At 36.7% G+C, this 16,611-nt stretch overlaps 1 protein-coding gene across 1 annotated transcript; it reads right to left on the reverse strand.

Moving 5' to 3' along the window:
* Positions 1 to 591: 591 nt before the first annotated feature.
* ERD1 (Clp ATPase) lies at positions 592 to 15,822 on the reverse strand. Its single transcript, XM_086588633.1, has 12 exons — positions 14,995 to 15,822; positions 10,432 to 10,592; positions 10,099 to 10,328; positions 9,842 to 9,950; positions 9,631 to 9,761; positions 4,907 to 5,008; positions 4,552 to 4,833; positions 4,370 to 4,473; positions 3,987 to 4,281; positions 3,118 to 3,351; positions 2,768 to 3,004; positions 592 to 1,065 (listed from the first exon to the last, which is right to left on the reverse strand). The coding sequence occupies exons 1-12, from the start codon at positions 15,660 to 15,662 to the stop codon at positions 754 to 756; spliced, it is 2,865 nt and encodes a 954-aa protein (XP_086444759.1). The 5' UTR covers positions 15,663 to 15,822; the 3' UTR covers positions 592 to 753.
* Positions 15,823 to 16,611: the final 789 nt, after the last annotated feature.

The following is a 16,611-nucleotide window of genomic DNA, read 5'->3' on the forward strand; positions in this document are numbered from 1 at the left end:
ATGAATGGTCTACAATTAGCCAAATTTTGTAAATTATTAACTACATTTTGCAAGTTTTGAATTTTTTGATTTTTTTTATTATTTGTGACAATGTTTAGAATAGTTAGGAGATCATATTTACAAAATATTAACCTAATCCAAAACTTATAAATATCCTAACGATTTTGAGTTTGTTTACGTGTCAAAATAAAATATGTCCCTAGTAAATCAAGTGAGTGGAGTGAACAGTATGAACCGAAGGGGGGTATGTAGACAAATAGTCATTTGGTTGGTTTCTGGTTTGTCCTCATCTCTTCTCCCTCTCCGCTCACACTCCTCCCTCTCCCTCTCCGCTCACACCCCCACTGCATAGTATACAAAGGAGTGCCATGAGGTTGTTTGTCTCAAAATTTCGTATCCCAACTCCCAAGAGCCTCTCCTCTCAGACTTCTCAGTTATTAGGAATTGTCTCTCCTACCGTGACTACCTTTCGCCTATCACTTGACTGTCTGACTTGACCACATAAGTCAAACGAAAGTACTGTACAGCGGTCAAATTGATTTACCGTGACAGTTCCTATTAGCGACTCAACCGTTTCAACGCTCAAACAAATAAAGATAGAAGAAACAATTATACATCTGTAATGTTTCGGAGTGAGATTAATACCTACGTATCATCACTATATACAGCAAAAGGCTTTGCCAATTACCTAACACTATACAAAGCAAAAAATGGATAAAATGAGTTAAATTACAGAGATGGTGCGGCTATGATTTACATCATATTGGGCACATCAGACAAGTGAGATCTCTGATCTGATTGAGTGGTGACAAATGGGTTTCCATCAGCATCCACATCGATGATAGCAACGTCACCAGGTTTGCAGTCTCCAACAAGGAGTGCTTCACTTAAAACGTCTTCAATGAGGAGAGTGACTGCCCTCCTAAGAGGTCGGGCACCATAGCTTCTGTCATAACCTCGCTTGCATAAAAGGTCCATCATTGCTTCAGACACCTCAAGACCAACTCCCAGAGACATTACTCTTCCTTTCACCTCCTTTAGCATCATATTTAAAATCTCAAGCATCTAGCATGTAAGACAAGACCAAATCCATAAATAGAACAAAGGTATATCGAGGAGGTTTTCATGTAACTTGCTGCCTAAGTTATACCATTTACAAGCTCAGTGATGGCCGTGATCCATGTCAAAATTTGTGCATGTAGTCTTCTCATAAATAAATCATTAAGAGTTTAATATATAGAGATCCCCACCCCTTTATTTGACATTTGGAATCTCTCTCTATATTTGACACTTGACCTAACAAGCATGCTTTCACAAATCCTTTCAAAACAACAAAACTACTTGAAAAACACACAAAACGATCCTAACACATGCTATTCAGCTCCCTTCCTTTTATATCCCTATCTAACCATTTTATCTTTTTTTAAGAGCAAAATCTATTCTTAGGCACCACGTAGCCTACGCCGATTTCCTTAAACCAAAAAAGAAGAAGAAAGAAAAATACTTGATACCACCTAGCCGGACTAATACGCTGCCTAGCTAGACTATCCTGCCTTACCGATTTCTTCATTGATTAGAAGTATATGCAAGTCGCTAGGCACCACCTAATGCCTAGGCCAATTGTTTAGAACACCACTTTATTTGATAACTACTGTTTGCTAGGTCTTATAGCTATAGCACACCACATGCAACCACAGTCATTTGCTGAGTTTTCACATTTGTGTACTGAGCGTGGTTAAGGAATAAATTGAGTCTTAATTATAGCTGTAGACATCAAGCATGTGACATTGAAGACAATATCTTCTTTTTCTTTTACTAAATAATCATATTGTTTGGATAAACTACCTATAAATCTGTAGACCAACATCTGGACACCGCAGTCGATTTTCCCCACGTGAACAATCAGTGGTCAAGTGAAATCATTTTCTAACTCATTTACGCATTTAATGGAAAAGGGGAGAGGGGGGAATGAGCATTATTGGAACTCTATGGTGACACTAGATTTACCAATTGGAGATGAGATTGAACTTGAGAACACCCTTAACACCCATATTCTTCTTTTTTAAACTTTGCTGCAACAAGGCTCTCCAGATATGGTTGTGACTTACTCTACTTTTAAACTGTAATTCTAGTAGAGAAAGACCTAAATATGCTCAAGAAACCTTGAGCAGAACACTCAAACCTAGAGTATTCCCACTGGTTAGAAACTTCAAAGTGTAAGCGTCGGTTAGAGTGACTGATGTGCAAGATTGAGACTTCGAGATTGGCAATTGTGGATTGGGAGCATGATGAGAGCCACCTGGAAGTGGCGGTACATAGTGAAGCATATCAAATAGATCAAACTAGTTGTTAATCGTGTCTCTTACGAACTTTGGTGGCTATTATTAATAATTTAATATTATCACTATTACTATTATCAATATTACTACTACTACTACTGTTATTAGTATTATTGTAATCACTAGTCACTACTACTACTAGTCTATTACTGTTATCATTATTATTACTACTATTTTGTTATCATTATCAATATTATTATTTATAGGTCCCATATTATTTATATTTAAAATTATATTTATGTTTATATTATTATTATTATTGTTATTATTATTAATATTATTTTCATTACCATTATAAATATGCATTCCTGGGTACCGTGTTAATTTATCCAAACAATAAAAAATTTATGAGTAAGCATTCAATGAACTAAACAAAAATTGAAGTGACAAAAATTTGTTGCTTGAAGGCAGAAATTAATTTACCGCACCTGTGTCCTTTCAAATGGACGGAAAACAACTATGTCGTCCATCCTGTTTAGTAACTCCGGTCTGAAATAGGCCTTTAGTTCTTCCATTACTAGAGATTTCATGCCAGCATACGTATTTTGTTTGTTATCACCTTCAAGAAGGAAACCAATGCTGCTGCGACTACCCTTGGCAATGGCCGTAGATCCAATATTGGATGTCATGATAATCAAGGTGTTCTTAAATGAAACAGTTCGGCCCTATGCATCTCAAAATAATTGAATTAGCATTGGTGGTCTTGTCTGAATGTGCACATACAGTAGAGAAACATGACAATAGAAATGGATCTTGATTTGTAATTATAGTTACAAACCTGAGAATCAGTGAGGTGGCCATCTTCAAAGACCTGAAGCAAGAGGTTAAATATATCTGGATGGGCTTTCTCAATTTCATCTAGCAATAACAATGTAAAAGGTCTTTTCCTAACAGCTTCAGTAAGAGTTCCACCTTCTCCATAGCCTATATATCCTGGCGGAGATCCTATCAGCTTGCTCACTGCATGCCGTTCCATAAACTCACTCATGTCCAATCTCAACATTGCATCTTCCTATTATTGTATCATTGAGGAAATGGCATTAAATATGAATCACATACGATGTAATAGCAAGTTTAGTTCATATCCAGAAACTCCTGAATCTGAAGCGGTAAATAAATAAGATATGGTGTTGTTCACTAAAGAAAACAGAATATGCACCAGCACGACCTATTATTTTAAGCCTCCTCGATGCTTTATAATTCCATACAGGGTATGGAAAATGCCCAAGAGTCTTTACGTTAAGTTGTTTTTCCTGTCGACAAGCGTCTGATAGAGCTGTCTGCCTGTCTATAAATAAAACATTTGCCTTGTCCAAGTGAGTTCAATATAACCTAGTCGGCTACTATTCATAAACACTAGAGAGGATACTTTTTACCACAACGATGCATGGGAATTGAGTTTGGCAGATGTCCAAAAAGTTTAATAGGGAGCAATGCTAAGTTTTCTGTGAAGGAATATTAACTTTTTTTTTTTTTGTTTGGTAAGCCTGTTTTAAATGAGATCAGTAACTCTTTGATGCTGGCGGGATTCGAGCCCCAGACCTGATGACTTCTGATATATAAAAATTGCCGAGGCATTGCCTCTTTAGATGAAGAGGGCAAGCTCTGTTAGCTACAACAATGACCGTGCATATACAGGAGACATACCGATCCGAAATAGCATGCTGCCAAAGCTTTTGAGAGTTCAGTTTTGCCAACTCCAGTAGGGCCACAGAAAAGAATGGCTGCAGTGGGTCTATTAGGGTCCTTCAAGCCAACACGGGATCTCTTCACAGCCCGAGAAATAGCAACAACAGCATCATCTTGGCCAACAATTCGTTGCTTAAGCTGCTCATCAAGACCCACCAGACGAAGTCTTTCATCTACTGTGAGCTGCTGAATTGGGATTCCAGACCAAAGTGAAGCAACAGCTGCAACGTCATCGGGTCCCACCATAGTGAACCTGAGAATTGTAACAAATTGGGTTAATATATGACGTCATATGACTCATACATACCACTTTTTTACATACTAGCCACTAGAAATCATACTTGTCGTCATCTGATGCTGAAGACGCAGATGGCTCTGAGAGGAATTTGGTGTCTTCATTTTTCCCAGAAGAACTCTCTCCATATTTCATTTTATTTGCAAGGACCTACACAGAATCCAACTATGAGTAATAGTCCAATGTGAAAAAAAGTAATTAGTCATCTATTATCTGCAAGCACATTACCACATCATGCATGGCCTGGACTGCTGTTATTTCCTGCCAATAATCTTTTGGTGACTTTGAGAGTATATTGGTTTGCTTTTCCTTCTTCCTCTTAAATGCGTCAATATGGGCCCTGCTTCCAGCCTCATCAATGAGGTCAATGGCTTTGTCAGGAAGATACCTGTCAGGAATATATCTTGCCGACAGGTAAGCAGCAGCATTTATCGCTTCCAGAGTATATTTGCACTTGTGATGAGCCTCATACTTCTCACGCAAACCCAACAATATTTTAACAGCATCTTCCTAAGAGTACAATGGGTAACTTAGAATTGATGGCTAGATAGAGACATAAAAATGAAAATATTACAAAAATTACCTCACTAGGTTCATTAATGAATACAGGTTGAAACCGCCGAGCTAATGCCTTATCCTTTTCAAAATGAGTCCTGTGCTCATCCGTAGTCGTAGACCCAATACACTGCAAACAATAATAAGCAATACAGTTCATACCGTGTGTACAGATTATACAAGTTCCTACTCACAATAAAATTTCATAAAACTTGGTTTTCTACCGGGATGATATGGTAATAAAAGACGGCCCTTCCCTAATCATTAATTACGCTTTGGCCCCTTGACAACCGTCAGTGGAATTCTTCAACAGTCAATTGACTGGTTTCTTTGTCTGTAAAGGCTTACATGCCCATGAAAGTCACAGGAACTATTTTACACTATTGCCCACCACACGACTAATATAGTTAGTTGACCTTAAATCTAACAACAGCAACTCCAAAACCTAATTAAAATACATATCTTGATTCTTGAGTCATTCAACATATTACATTTGGGCATCCAACTCAAAACCAATCCACAACTAGTGGAGCGGTCCCATGAACATTTATATTTTACTTCAAGGCTTTAAGCATCCCATGTGGGACTACATTAAACATCTCAATACTCCCCTCACCTGTGGCATTACTTGAGCCTAACACGTGTAGTAATATACTTGGGTGGCATGGAGTAACCGGGCCCTTTGAGAAAATCAATATAGCCTATACTTGAGCCTAACATGTGGACTAACATACTTAGATGGCATAGAGTAACTGGGACATTTAAGCAAATTACTACTGCCTACTCTGATACTATATTAAATTTGGGCATCCAACTTGAAACCAATTGGCAACAAGTGGAGCGGCCTCATGAACATTTATATTAATACTGCAAGGCTTTATACATCCATGTGGGACTACTAAGCATCTCAACACATACATCCATGTGGGACTACTAAACATCTCAACATAGCAAAAACCAAAAATTTCATTTATAAAACTCATCGAAACCCTCCTTCGCAAACTTAACCTTTCTATTTATCTTTCTCTCGATTGCTTCTTTCACTCAATTAAATATTCATTTTTCCCCCCTCAAATTACTGTCAATTCAAACGGTTACACAATAACTTTTCACACTCCAAACTACTTTCAACACCACAAATTCAAAAGTCAAACTATGAAGCTTCAAGAACTAAATCGTAATTTGTAGATAAGGTTTTAAAGTTTTAAATGAGGAATCGACTAAAAGTGTCATGTTCTAATTTTTTTTTTCTATCAATTATTGTTATTATTTCTTACATATACTACAATACTTCATCTTTCCTTAGTTCAAATATATTTTTGTTACCTAGAAAAAAAAAGACGGAAATATGGAAAAGAAGATAGAAAAGGGAGCACAGCCTTAAATGGTATCATCCTCCTCTCTCAGACATGAACATACATATAAATAATAGGGTTTGCATCCAGAAAGTTCAAAGTTCAGGAAATGACCCATAGATGGAAATAATAAAAAGAACACAAAATCCTTCTTGATTTCAAATTGGGACTGTTATCACATTATTTTAGGGCTTGAACTTGTGTAGGTTGTCCTTGTCGTTGTCAATTTAGGTTTAAATGAAGAATAGAAATCTAATTGTGGGAGCTCTTGAGTGAATTGTTACTATTATGAAAATTTGTTGCTATAATGAGAAAAAGTTCGTGATAAACACACTAGTGGGTTAAACAATTGAAGGAGTTAACTAAGAAGGTATAAAAACGCTTGTGGCCCAAAAGAAAAAGAACAAATCTAGTATTTAGTCCTGTTTGTAATTCAGTATCTTAGACTTTTGTCCTTCATGCGGCACGCACATGAAGGGCATTTCAGCCTCCAAAGAGAGAAATGAGTTAACTGACAGTGACAGAAGTCAACTGAGAGTTGACTCTGTATTTGAAGGAAGGTCAATTAACTAAGTTAACAAAGTGTTCTAGCAACTGAATCAAATAGCACATCACTTAACAGTTAACTGACATTATATAGCCTTCGCTATTGCAACTGGTATTTAACTCGTTTCATTAAAATATCCATTAACGAGGTATTACCAAAAAACTAAGGTTGTTGACAGTCAACTGACACTAAATAGCCAATCACTTATTATTTATTAACCGTCCTATTTTTAAAATTCTTCTTAAAATCGATGGGTGTGTTTCTGTTCTTTTAATCTTGGGTCAAGTAAAATATACACTTATTTGAAAACCTTTGACTCTCAGGAGGGGTTACTTAACTCAATTGTTAATAATACTCTTTTCCTCCACCGTCCAATATTCTTGTTCTCTATAATCATATAATGATTCCCATGTCACTTCAGAGTTTTCTGATTTGACCACACCTCCCCAAATCCAATCACCGGTATATACTTATAAAGAGAAGAAAAGATTTCCTAGTCCAAGGAAGATTGCTACATTCTCTGCGCCAAAGGTACTTGTTCTCTCCTACGATGATCTTTGTGTTACACCTAACAAAAATAAAAAAACAAAATGCAAGTGTACATTCTCCACATACAAGTTTCTATCATATGACAAATCCTACCAATCACATAAACACTTTTTAGCCCACTCTTGTCTGCTTCTGTACCTACTAAAGTTGCAGATGCCATAATGCACCCTCAGTAAGGAGACTTGCTAAACAGGGACATGATTGCTTTAAGGAATTATAAGTTATGGGTTATCGCCGGGTCACTGCTACAAAATATAATCTTGATGGTACAATTAACAAGTGCAAGGCATGACTTGTGGCTAAGGATAATGCTCTGAACCTGGGTTTATGAGGAGACTTTTGCTCTTGTTACAAAAACGTATATTTTTGTGTGAAAAAATGGGTTCCCAAAATGATGAAATACAAGAAGTGGATACATTTCTCCCCTTCAAGTTTTTGTCGGTCGTGTAAGGTTTGTTTCTGGAAGCTATTTGTGTATAGCCTTAAGCAATCCCCACGGGCCAGGTCTGATAAATTCAGGAGACCTATGGGAGATTTTTGGCTTTGTGGAAAGTAAGATTGACCATACTCTTTCTTCCGGATTATAATGGAAAGCCTGTTGCTCCTATTGGTTACATTCGCGACATTGTAGTCAGTGGTATGATGCTCATAGTCTTGAGGCTCTTGAAACTTATCATAATAGTAAATTTCAGATAAAAGATTTTGGTCATCTCATATCTTTTTACTTTTTTAGGTATTGAGGTTGTTCTTTCTCGCTCGAGTGTATTTCTCATGTGACCCAACTATGCTTTTAATCTTCTTAATGCTACAGAACAGCTTGGTTCAGAGCTGCTTGAGACATCAATTCAAGCAAAATCATTGCTTGTGCAATTTTGAGAGGGAGCTGTCAGACAATTCTGGACAGCATCTAAACTTAGTGGCAGAGTGATACATGTCACTGACAATCCTGGTATTCCATATGAGGTTGTGCTGTTAGCCACTAGACTCTCCGTTTATTCCTCATTTTTCTTATACTCAACATTCTCCATTAAGTGAGGGATTTTCCAGGCAGAGGCCTTTACTTACGCATATTGAGGATATATGTCTGCTGATTATGTGATTCTTGTCTCTTCCAGGCTATCTACCACCAGCTATTGTACTATGGTTGGTAGAAATTTCGTAATGGGCAAAGCAAAACAAAGTTTGTGTTTTCTTGTTCTAGTGCAAAGGCTCTATACAATGCTATGTCACATGCTGTAAGAACTATTATGGTTCTAGACCTTACTCTCAGATTCCTTAATTCCTTTCTTCTTGCCTCTTTCATTGTACAAAAATTACAAGTACGATATCAATATTGCTTGAAATCCTTTGCAGCATGATCCAACATATTGAGGTTGATCAGCATTTCGTTCGCGATAATATCTGAGCGAATTTTCGCTCCACTATTATCACGTCACAGAAATTAGCAGATGCTGATAAGGACATTAGCAAGTTATTTCAGACATCAACTATGGAATTTTGTCAAGCCACTATTACCACTGACATCCAAGCACCAGGTTGAGGGTGCGTTGTGAGCTGCAGTTTATTATTTCTTATTTCCTTTATATCACTATGTAAGTGGTCCAGGTTCTTCTGAGCCTGGTTGTGTGCCAACTTTTATGTCATGTGCCTGGGGAATGCTTTACTGGGCCAGAATTTTGAAACAGACTGGTTAGAACCCATCCCAATTCAAACCACGATTCAAAGTTCAACTGACCGGTTCTCTGTTGAAAAATCGTTTTCAATACTATCAAATTATCAACTTCTGAAGGTCTCTGTTCCGTAGAAGTTTCAACAAGAAATAGAAAGCTTGGAAGATCTACTGAGATCTCTTTTTTTAGGTGATTTACAGAATGTTTGATGGGAGATGAAAATGGAATATGCAATAATCCTCTTCTTTTATGGTTTTTGTCTTCTTATGAGAGGGACCAGAAGGTGTTTAGGGCCGGTTATCTAAGCCAAAGATTAAGGATTAAGTTTCGTAGCCAAGGGGATCCACTCTGTTGTTTTTCTTGTCTGATTGAAACAGCATAGCGAACTGGTTCAAACTAATTTTTCATGAATCGGGTGGTTCAAACTGAAACTAAACCTGGTTCTTTGCTAATACGGATCCCCATTGACTCTTTGAACCAGGTATCTCCAACCCCGAGTCATTCCTGAATCATCTGGTTCTTAAAAGTTAAAACTATGGTCTAAGGGTAACCCTAACACACTCAACCTCTCTCCATTTCAGTCTATTTCCAGCAATACTACTATTTAATTGTCAAAACTTAACAACTTTACCTGTAATTTACCCCTTCCAAGTGAAGGTTTAAGTAAATTAGCAATGTCAAGCCCTGATCCTTTGTTTCCTTTTCCAACTGTGCCAGATCCAATAAGTGTATGTACTTCATCAATAAATAAGATGATATTACCTGCATTCCATAAACCATGAAGTGAGAGATCATGAAAAGGCATCAGTGTTGTTGAAGAAATTGAAGGACATCTTTGTTACCTTCTCTCAATATCTCACTAATCAAGGTAGTGATGCGTGACTCTAACTCTCCCCTCTCCCTTGCTCCTGCCATTAATAGACCTATATCCAAAGACATTATGCGTTTTGCCTGCGCATAAGCAAATTCAATTCCTGAAATGCAATTATCAAATCCTATACACAAACAGACACAATATTATGTCTGTGTATGTGTGTATGCACCTGCGAGTGTATCTGTCTATACACAAACATTTAATCAAAAGGGGGTAAAAACACACCAGAAGAAAAACAGGAACATCTCCATCTGCAATCCTAGTTGCCAGCCCTTCAGCAATTGCAGTTTTTCCAACCCCCGGTTCGCCCAAAAGAATGGGGTTATTCTTAGTTCTTCGGCAAAGGATTTGAACTATTCTTTGAACTTCATTTTCTCGGCCAATTACAGGATCAATAAATCCTTCATTAGCTCGAGCTGTAAGATCCACACAGAACTGGGACAAAGCACTTTTCTCTGAGACATAACATTTTAAACTATTGACGACCCAGAAAAAGAAATAAAAAATAGTCAAAGAGAAGATGATAACTCAAGAACAATGAAATATAGAGTTCTTTACCTTTTGTATTTTCTGATGAGCTTACAATGGCAGCTTTTCCAGAAGTGACATTTTTAAGCGCCTCTCTGGGAGAAGAAAATGGTTGCCTACCATCCTTGGCCAGCTCTCCTTGTAGCCGGGAAACAGCTACAGATGCTAATTGATTTAAGTTTGCTCCTAATCTGTTATCACATCTTTCTTGATCAGTGCAACAATATGGATTCTCGGAAACAATTTTTTTCATGCTAATAGTTCCACTTGTGTATTATGATGTCTTGACTGTCAATAAACTCTGAAGCTCTCCAATGTAACAGCGCTAAATAGGAATTTCTTTTTTTGTCTTCATATTATAATGAAGGCAGTAAAAAGAGAGAGAAGAGGGATCATGTAGCAATTGTTTGTTATTATTAAATTTCAAGCTGTAAAAAGACTAAAGTTACATAAAAGAAATGAATAGCAATCCATTATATTTAGAGTTTTAAAAAAGTAAACGTATTGCAAGAGTTTGTGAAATCAAAAGAATGACAGGACATAAAAATGTTAATGTGGAAAACATGGAAGAATGGATATAACAATCTCGTGTAAGTTCACCCTCTATTAAGCACATCTAGGTCCAGAACAATCATCATAGACACAGTACGATAAATATGATGTTAACGGCCTCTCCCCATCAATTGAGCATATAAGACGTAAATGTACAACTTGAATTGCAAAAATGTAAAACAAAAACATAAACAATTTACTATCTCTAACATCCACTTTCACAATATTCCTCACTTAAAATATTCAATTTGATTCATTGACTTTCTAATCTGCAAAGCAACAAAGGAGAAACCAGAAAAACAAAATTTTCAAGAGAAATCATTATTGTGGATGTGTAAACCAATTCACCCACTACAAGAAACTAACCACCATTGTTTATGCCTAATTTAAATACTACCATCAAAACAGATCTCCTTAGCAAGGCACTGAGGTAGGTAAAATCAAGAATTCATAGGTGTCCCAAGGGTTACAAAGGAACTAAAATCATTATAATATCTCACACAAACATAAGATCCTAATTCTTTTCTCTCACTCAAGTGTCAACAGAAGCCAAAACCGAAAGACACATCAAAACATTACATTGTTTCCGCCCATAAAGGCCACCATAACCGACGTAGCATACTCGAGGTCAGAGAAAGGCACTTGAATTGCTAATTCGCCACTGGTTAATAGTGTTCAACATCTGTCTCTCAAAGGTGTTGGTGCTTCCAAAACTGTCCAACTTAATTTGGTTGAAAATGCAAACTCTAGAGAGAGGATGGATACACCCTACCTCTTGCCCATACACGATGCACCTACTAGTAATTATCTCCACTCTTTCCTTCAAAAATTTGTGAGGAGTGCAGATTCATAACACAAAGTCCATTTTTGCAAATCTTCTTGCATGTTCAAATTGCAAACCCAGGATTGGTTTGGCAAACTTCTTGTTTTCATGCACTTGGATGAAAATTTATATTTATTGTTGCACCACCATATCGGTAGTATCATTTATAATGAGGGTTGCAGCTGCAAATTTCTGTATCTCCCGATCAATTAAGGATCATGAAAGCTCAAGATCCAAAGAAGTAACACTGTAATTAAAAAAAATTTGCTTCCAAAAGATTTTCATTTTGTTAGATATATTGGACTACACTCAAAATCAGCACAAAAATGTTTATCTTAAAAAGGATTTTTTCCCTTTGAGCAACCTTGAGTTTTGTATGCTTGGGATTCTTCCTTGTTGTTCATAATGCCCTTCCAAAATATGCACCATACGCCAAACTTACCAGTTGGCACCCTAAACCATCAAAATCCACAATTGGCTATTATTGCTTCCTGCCAAAGATGTACTTTTCCCCAAACCTCTATAGTCATTTATCAATCAAAGCATTGTTGACATCCTTGATTTTAGTAATTTTACATATCCCAAGTCCACCCACCTCCTTGAGTATGCACACTTGTCCCAAGAAATGGAATATTATCTATACTTACGAACCACCACCACCACAACCCACCCACCCCCACCAACCCAAAAAAATACTAACCTTTCAAGAAAACCACAAGGAATGCAGAAGAAAGATACTGAGATAGAAAATTGAAATATTAGAGAGGGTGGTTTTAGGAGTGCAACTCTTCCACCCTTCGAAAAGAGTTTCCTGTTCCAAACGAAAATCTCTTGTTGAACTTCTCATGTTCTTCATTGATCTCGAAGCAACGGTGTATGCTCCAGACAACACCGATGCCCATATGCATTTGGGATTTTGGTACTAGAATGAGCACTCAAGGTGCAGCCCAAAATAGATTCAGGGCAAAGTGTGTACGTAGCATCCAAGAGTAGCTGCAAGAGAGTCGAGATTAGTTAACTCATTAATGCAACAAACCATACTTTTGAGGAAGATCACTTCCAGACTCAAATTAGCTTCTAACCACATAAAATTGGCTTGATGTTGGACAAGTATTCCTCTTTGGGCTCTATAAATATGAGAGAATGATTGTCGTAATGAAGAGTAGGATGGAGAGATTGCCACCTTCAGCACTTCAATATACCATTATATGCTCTGCGATTCTCACGAGTTCAGTAAGAGCTTCCACCATAGTAGTAAACAAGGGAGGTCAGAGATCCTTACACTGTTCTCAAGTATTTTGAGAACAACCCTTCAGGAGAACTATGGATTGATATATAGTATCTTGCCATAAAGATGCAATTTATGATCCATCTTCTCCATTTTCTACCAAAGCAATTTTTACCATTACATGATCAAAGGTCTTTGCAGAGTCCATTTCACAAAAAGCCATCCATGTCTTTCTTTCACATGTGAATTACTGATTTCATTTGAACAAAAGGCCTGTCCAATATTAGCCTTCTACCATTTTCTACTCAAGATTTCCTTGCAACTAGGTTCAAACTATCTAGTGCTACACACAAAGGCACAAGGACGTTAACATGCATAACAGATCAAAATACCCACTTTAGAGTCATAGCTACTGTCTACATCATAGTGCTACAACACCAACTTTGTCAAGGATCCCCTATAACGACACATAAGCGTTCTAAGAAATTATTAACAATCAAAATACAAGTAAGCATCCTAAAAGACTAGTAAACTTACCATAAAATATAATCTTCACCAGAATCCAGCTACCACCCGGTCAACAGTTGCCGGAATCCGGTGACCATAAAATGTGAAACCCTAGTCTGAACCCTAAAGCTCCGAATATCAAGTGAAACTTCTTAAATATATTGAATAAGCAAAGTTTGAATTACCAATGACTCACTCTGACTAAATAAGGAGTGAACATGACACGAGACTCCTAGCGGTTTAATGTGGAACGAAATACCCACTACGCAATACTACTAATGCTACCAGACATTCTCAACATACAACTTTGAATTAGTACAAAGAATATTCAGAAACTATAAACAAGGGGATATAGTTGACTTATACTTCAACACTAATAATCTTTTTGGACTCTGCAAACCCTAATAATACCCACTGGGAAAAAGAAAAGATATAGTAATTCAAACTAAGACACAACCACTTAATACTAGACGAAGGTGAGCTTGAAGATAAAGGATAGTACAACCTAGAAGCTTATCAATAGCCAAGAAACCTAACATGCACCAACAACCTGGAATTATCCATAAACTCCCAAACGACATCATAACTGCAAGAATCATCAGGAACCAATGAAATCATCAAGAACAACCTCCTATCCAAGAAGACAAGCAACATAAGGTCCCAAAGAAACTCGACCACGACTTAGTGTTGATGGAAGCATGAAGAAACATAACGGCTTCAAGAATAGGAGATGATAAACAGCTAGCAATGATGTGATTGACAAGCAAAGTGCTTCAAAATTTCAATAGTCTCATAACATATTGGATCATTAACTATTGGATTTCAATTCCATATTTAATTAAGAATAGGATTTTATGTAATTAAGAAAATGATTTTAAGAGTTGGAAAAGCTGGTGGGATTTTACCACAGAACTGGACTTAGAAGCCCCCAGCACCATATTCAACCATACCTAAAAAGAAGTTCTTCGAGAGTTTAGAACGTAACTTATTAATATCAAAAGTTGTAAAGGTTTTGACTTACCAACTTTTAGTAGACTAATTTGTTCAAACTTTAGAAACTATATTGTTATAAGAAATTCAAGTTAGAGGTCTATAAAATCTCTTCGTAATAGCTCCTTTCATTATTGTTAATACAATTCTTCTTTAACCCCTTTGCAATAGCTTCTCAAAGTCTTTTCACTCCAAGGGTTGAGAAATGAAAGAATATTACCCCAATAAAAATTTAAAAAAAAAAAAAAAAAAAAAAAAAAAAGTATGCTTCACCATGCAAATGCCATCAAACATCAAATACTCAAGGAAATGTGTCAAACCTTGCAATAACATTCATCCAAATGTAATATGAGCTATTTTGTTTGCGGAACCGAATGTCTTTTATACACCAATTAATATTCATAGAGATGGAAAATCTTAATGAGACAAACAGTAGAACAAAATAAAGCAACAATTCACCATAAATTTAAGTTAATTTGATAATATAGTTTACCTCTTGAGTACTCGGGCAGCACTACCATCATCAACAGTAAACAAACCAATGGCAATATGCTCCGGCGCAATAAAATTATACCCCATACTCCTCGAATACTCATGTGCAGCATCAAATACACGTTTAGTACTGATCGAAAACGGTATATCAGTAGAACCTTTACTACCACTACTTCCACTATCTATTACATCAATACCATCACTCCAAATTTCACGAACCACCTCACGTGCACGCTCAATTGTAATACCAGAACCAAGAAAACCACTACTGTCCCTATCTTCTAATATTAAACCCAACAATAAATGTTGGGTAAACACCATTTGTTTTCCCAACTCTTTTGTTTCTCTTTGTGAATATATCACAGCTTTTATTGCACGTTCCGTGAATCTTTCGAACAGTGCTGAGATTTTTCGTGGCTTACGAGGTAAACGAAACGTTGGAGTGTTGGTTTGAGATATAGAGAGACCGAAAATGGAAGAAGAAGAACGAAGTGGGCGATGGACAAAGAGAGTTGTGGTAAACTTATGAGGTGAGTAATTATAACGACAAGTAGTAGGGAGAGAAAGAGGTGGGCGGTGAATAAGTAAGTCCATGGAATGAATAGCTAAAGGTGATGAAGATGATGAAGGTGATGATGATGAAGTAGAAGAAGAAGAACATATTTCCATTGGAATAAAAAAAATGAAAATGAAACAAGAAAGAGATCTTTTTTGTTAATAATGAAGAGGAAAGAAAGGTATTATTTTGCTTCTTGTTGTGGAACTGTTGTACGTTCAAAGTCTTTCTTTTTTTCTTTTTTCTTTTTTTTTTTGTAAAAATGTTGGGAACGAAAAAATATATGTAGATGAGGGAGGGAAAATGGGAAATGAGATGGGTGGGAAAAATGAAAGACAATAGAGGAGTAATAGTAGTGCACGTAAAGCTGACAAAGGCGGGTTTTGCTTGGACTAATTATTCTTTGTTTCTTGCGGGGTGAGATGAAGATTACACACCTTCACCAATAATGAGTAAGTGAATATTACGCAATAGGATGTTTCTTTCAATATCGAGTCTTGGACCAGTAAATCTCCGTACATTTTAGCTGCCAAGCCAAGGAGACTTTGCCACTGAGACTCACGATCACAGCCTCTCTTGCCTCACTTCCACATGAAACATTTTCAAGTTTTCTTGTTCTTGTTCAAATTATATGCAAAACTTCAAAGGTAGGTGGAATGGGACAATTCAGAATGATATAGAGCCACCCCTTCCAAATGCCGATCTGATATGAACCTAAAGATGGCGTCCACTAGAGAATAAGAAACACTAGAGTCAAATAGAACGAATGGTGATGAAGAGTGCAAGGATTGCTGGCTCCTGACGAGATTACTAGCACACAGGGCTTGAATCAATTGAACAACTGACTACAACTAATAAGGAAATCAATTATACCACATTGATCTTTAGCCTTTATAAATAGGATTAACACCTTTTTGACAAAAAGTAAAACAATAATGGTTATTTTTTATATGTCTTTTTACACTTCACATGTCCATAGTTCTACGGCAGGCAGTTGTCGCGGCATATTTTTTTTGTGTTTTTTATTTTTTTTTTACTTCAAATTTTACATATTGAACATAC

This window comes from Coptis chinensis, chromosome 2, assembly GCF_015680905.1.
Source record: "Coptis chinensis isolate HL-2020 chromosome 2, ASM1568090v1, whole genome shotgun sequence".
NCBI lineage: Eukaryota > Viridiplantae > Streptophyta > Magnoliopsida > Ranunculales > Ranunculaceae > Coptis > Coptis chinensis.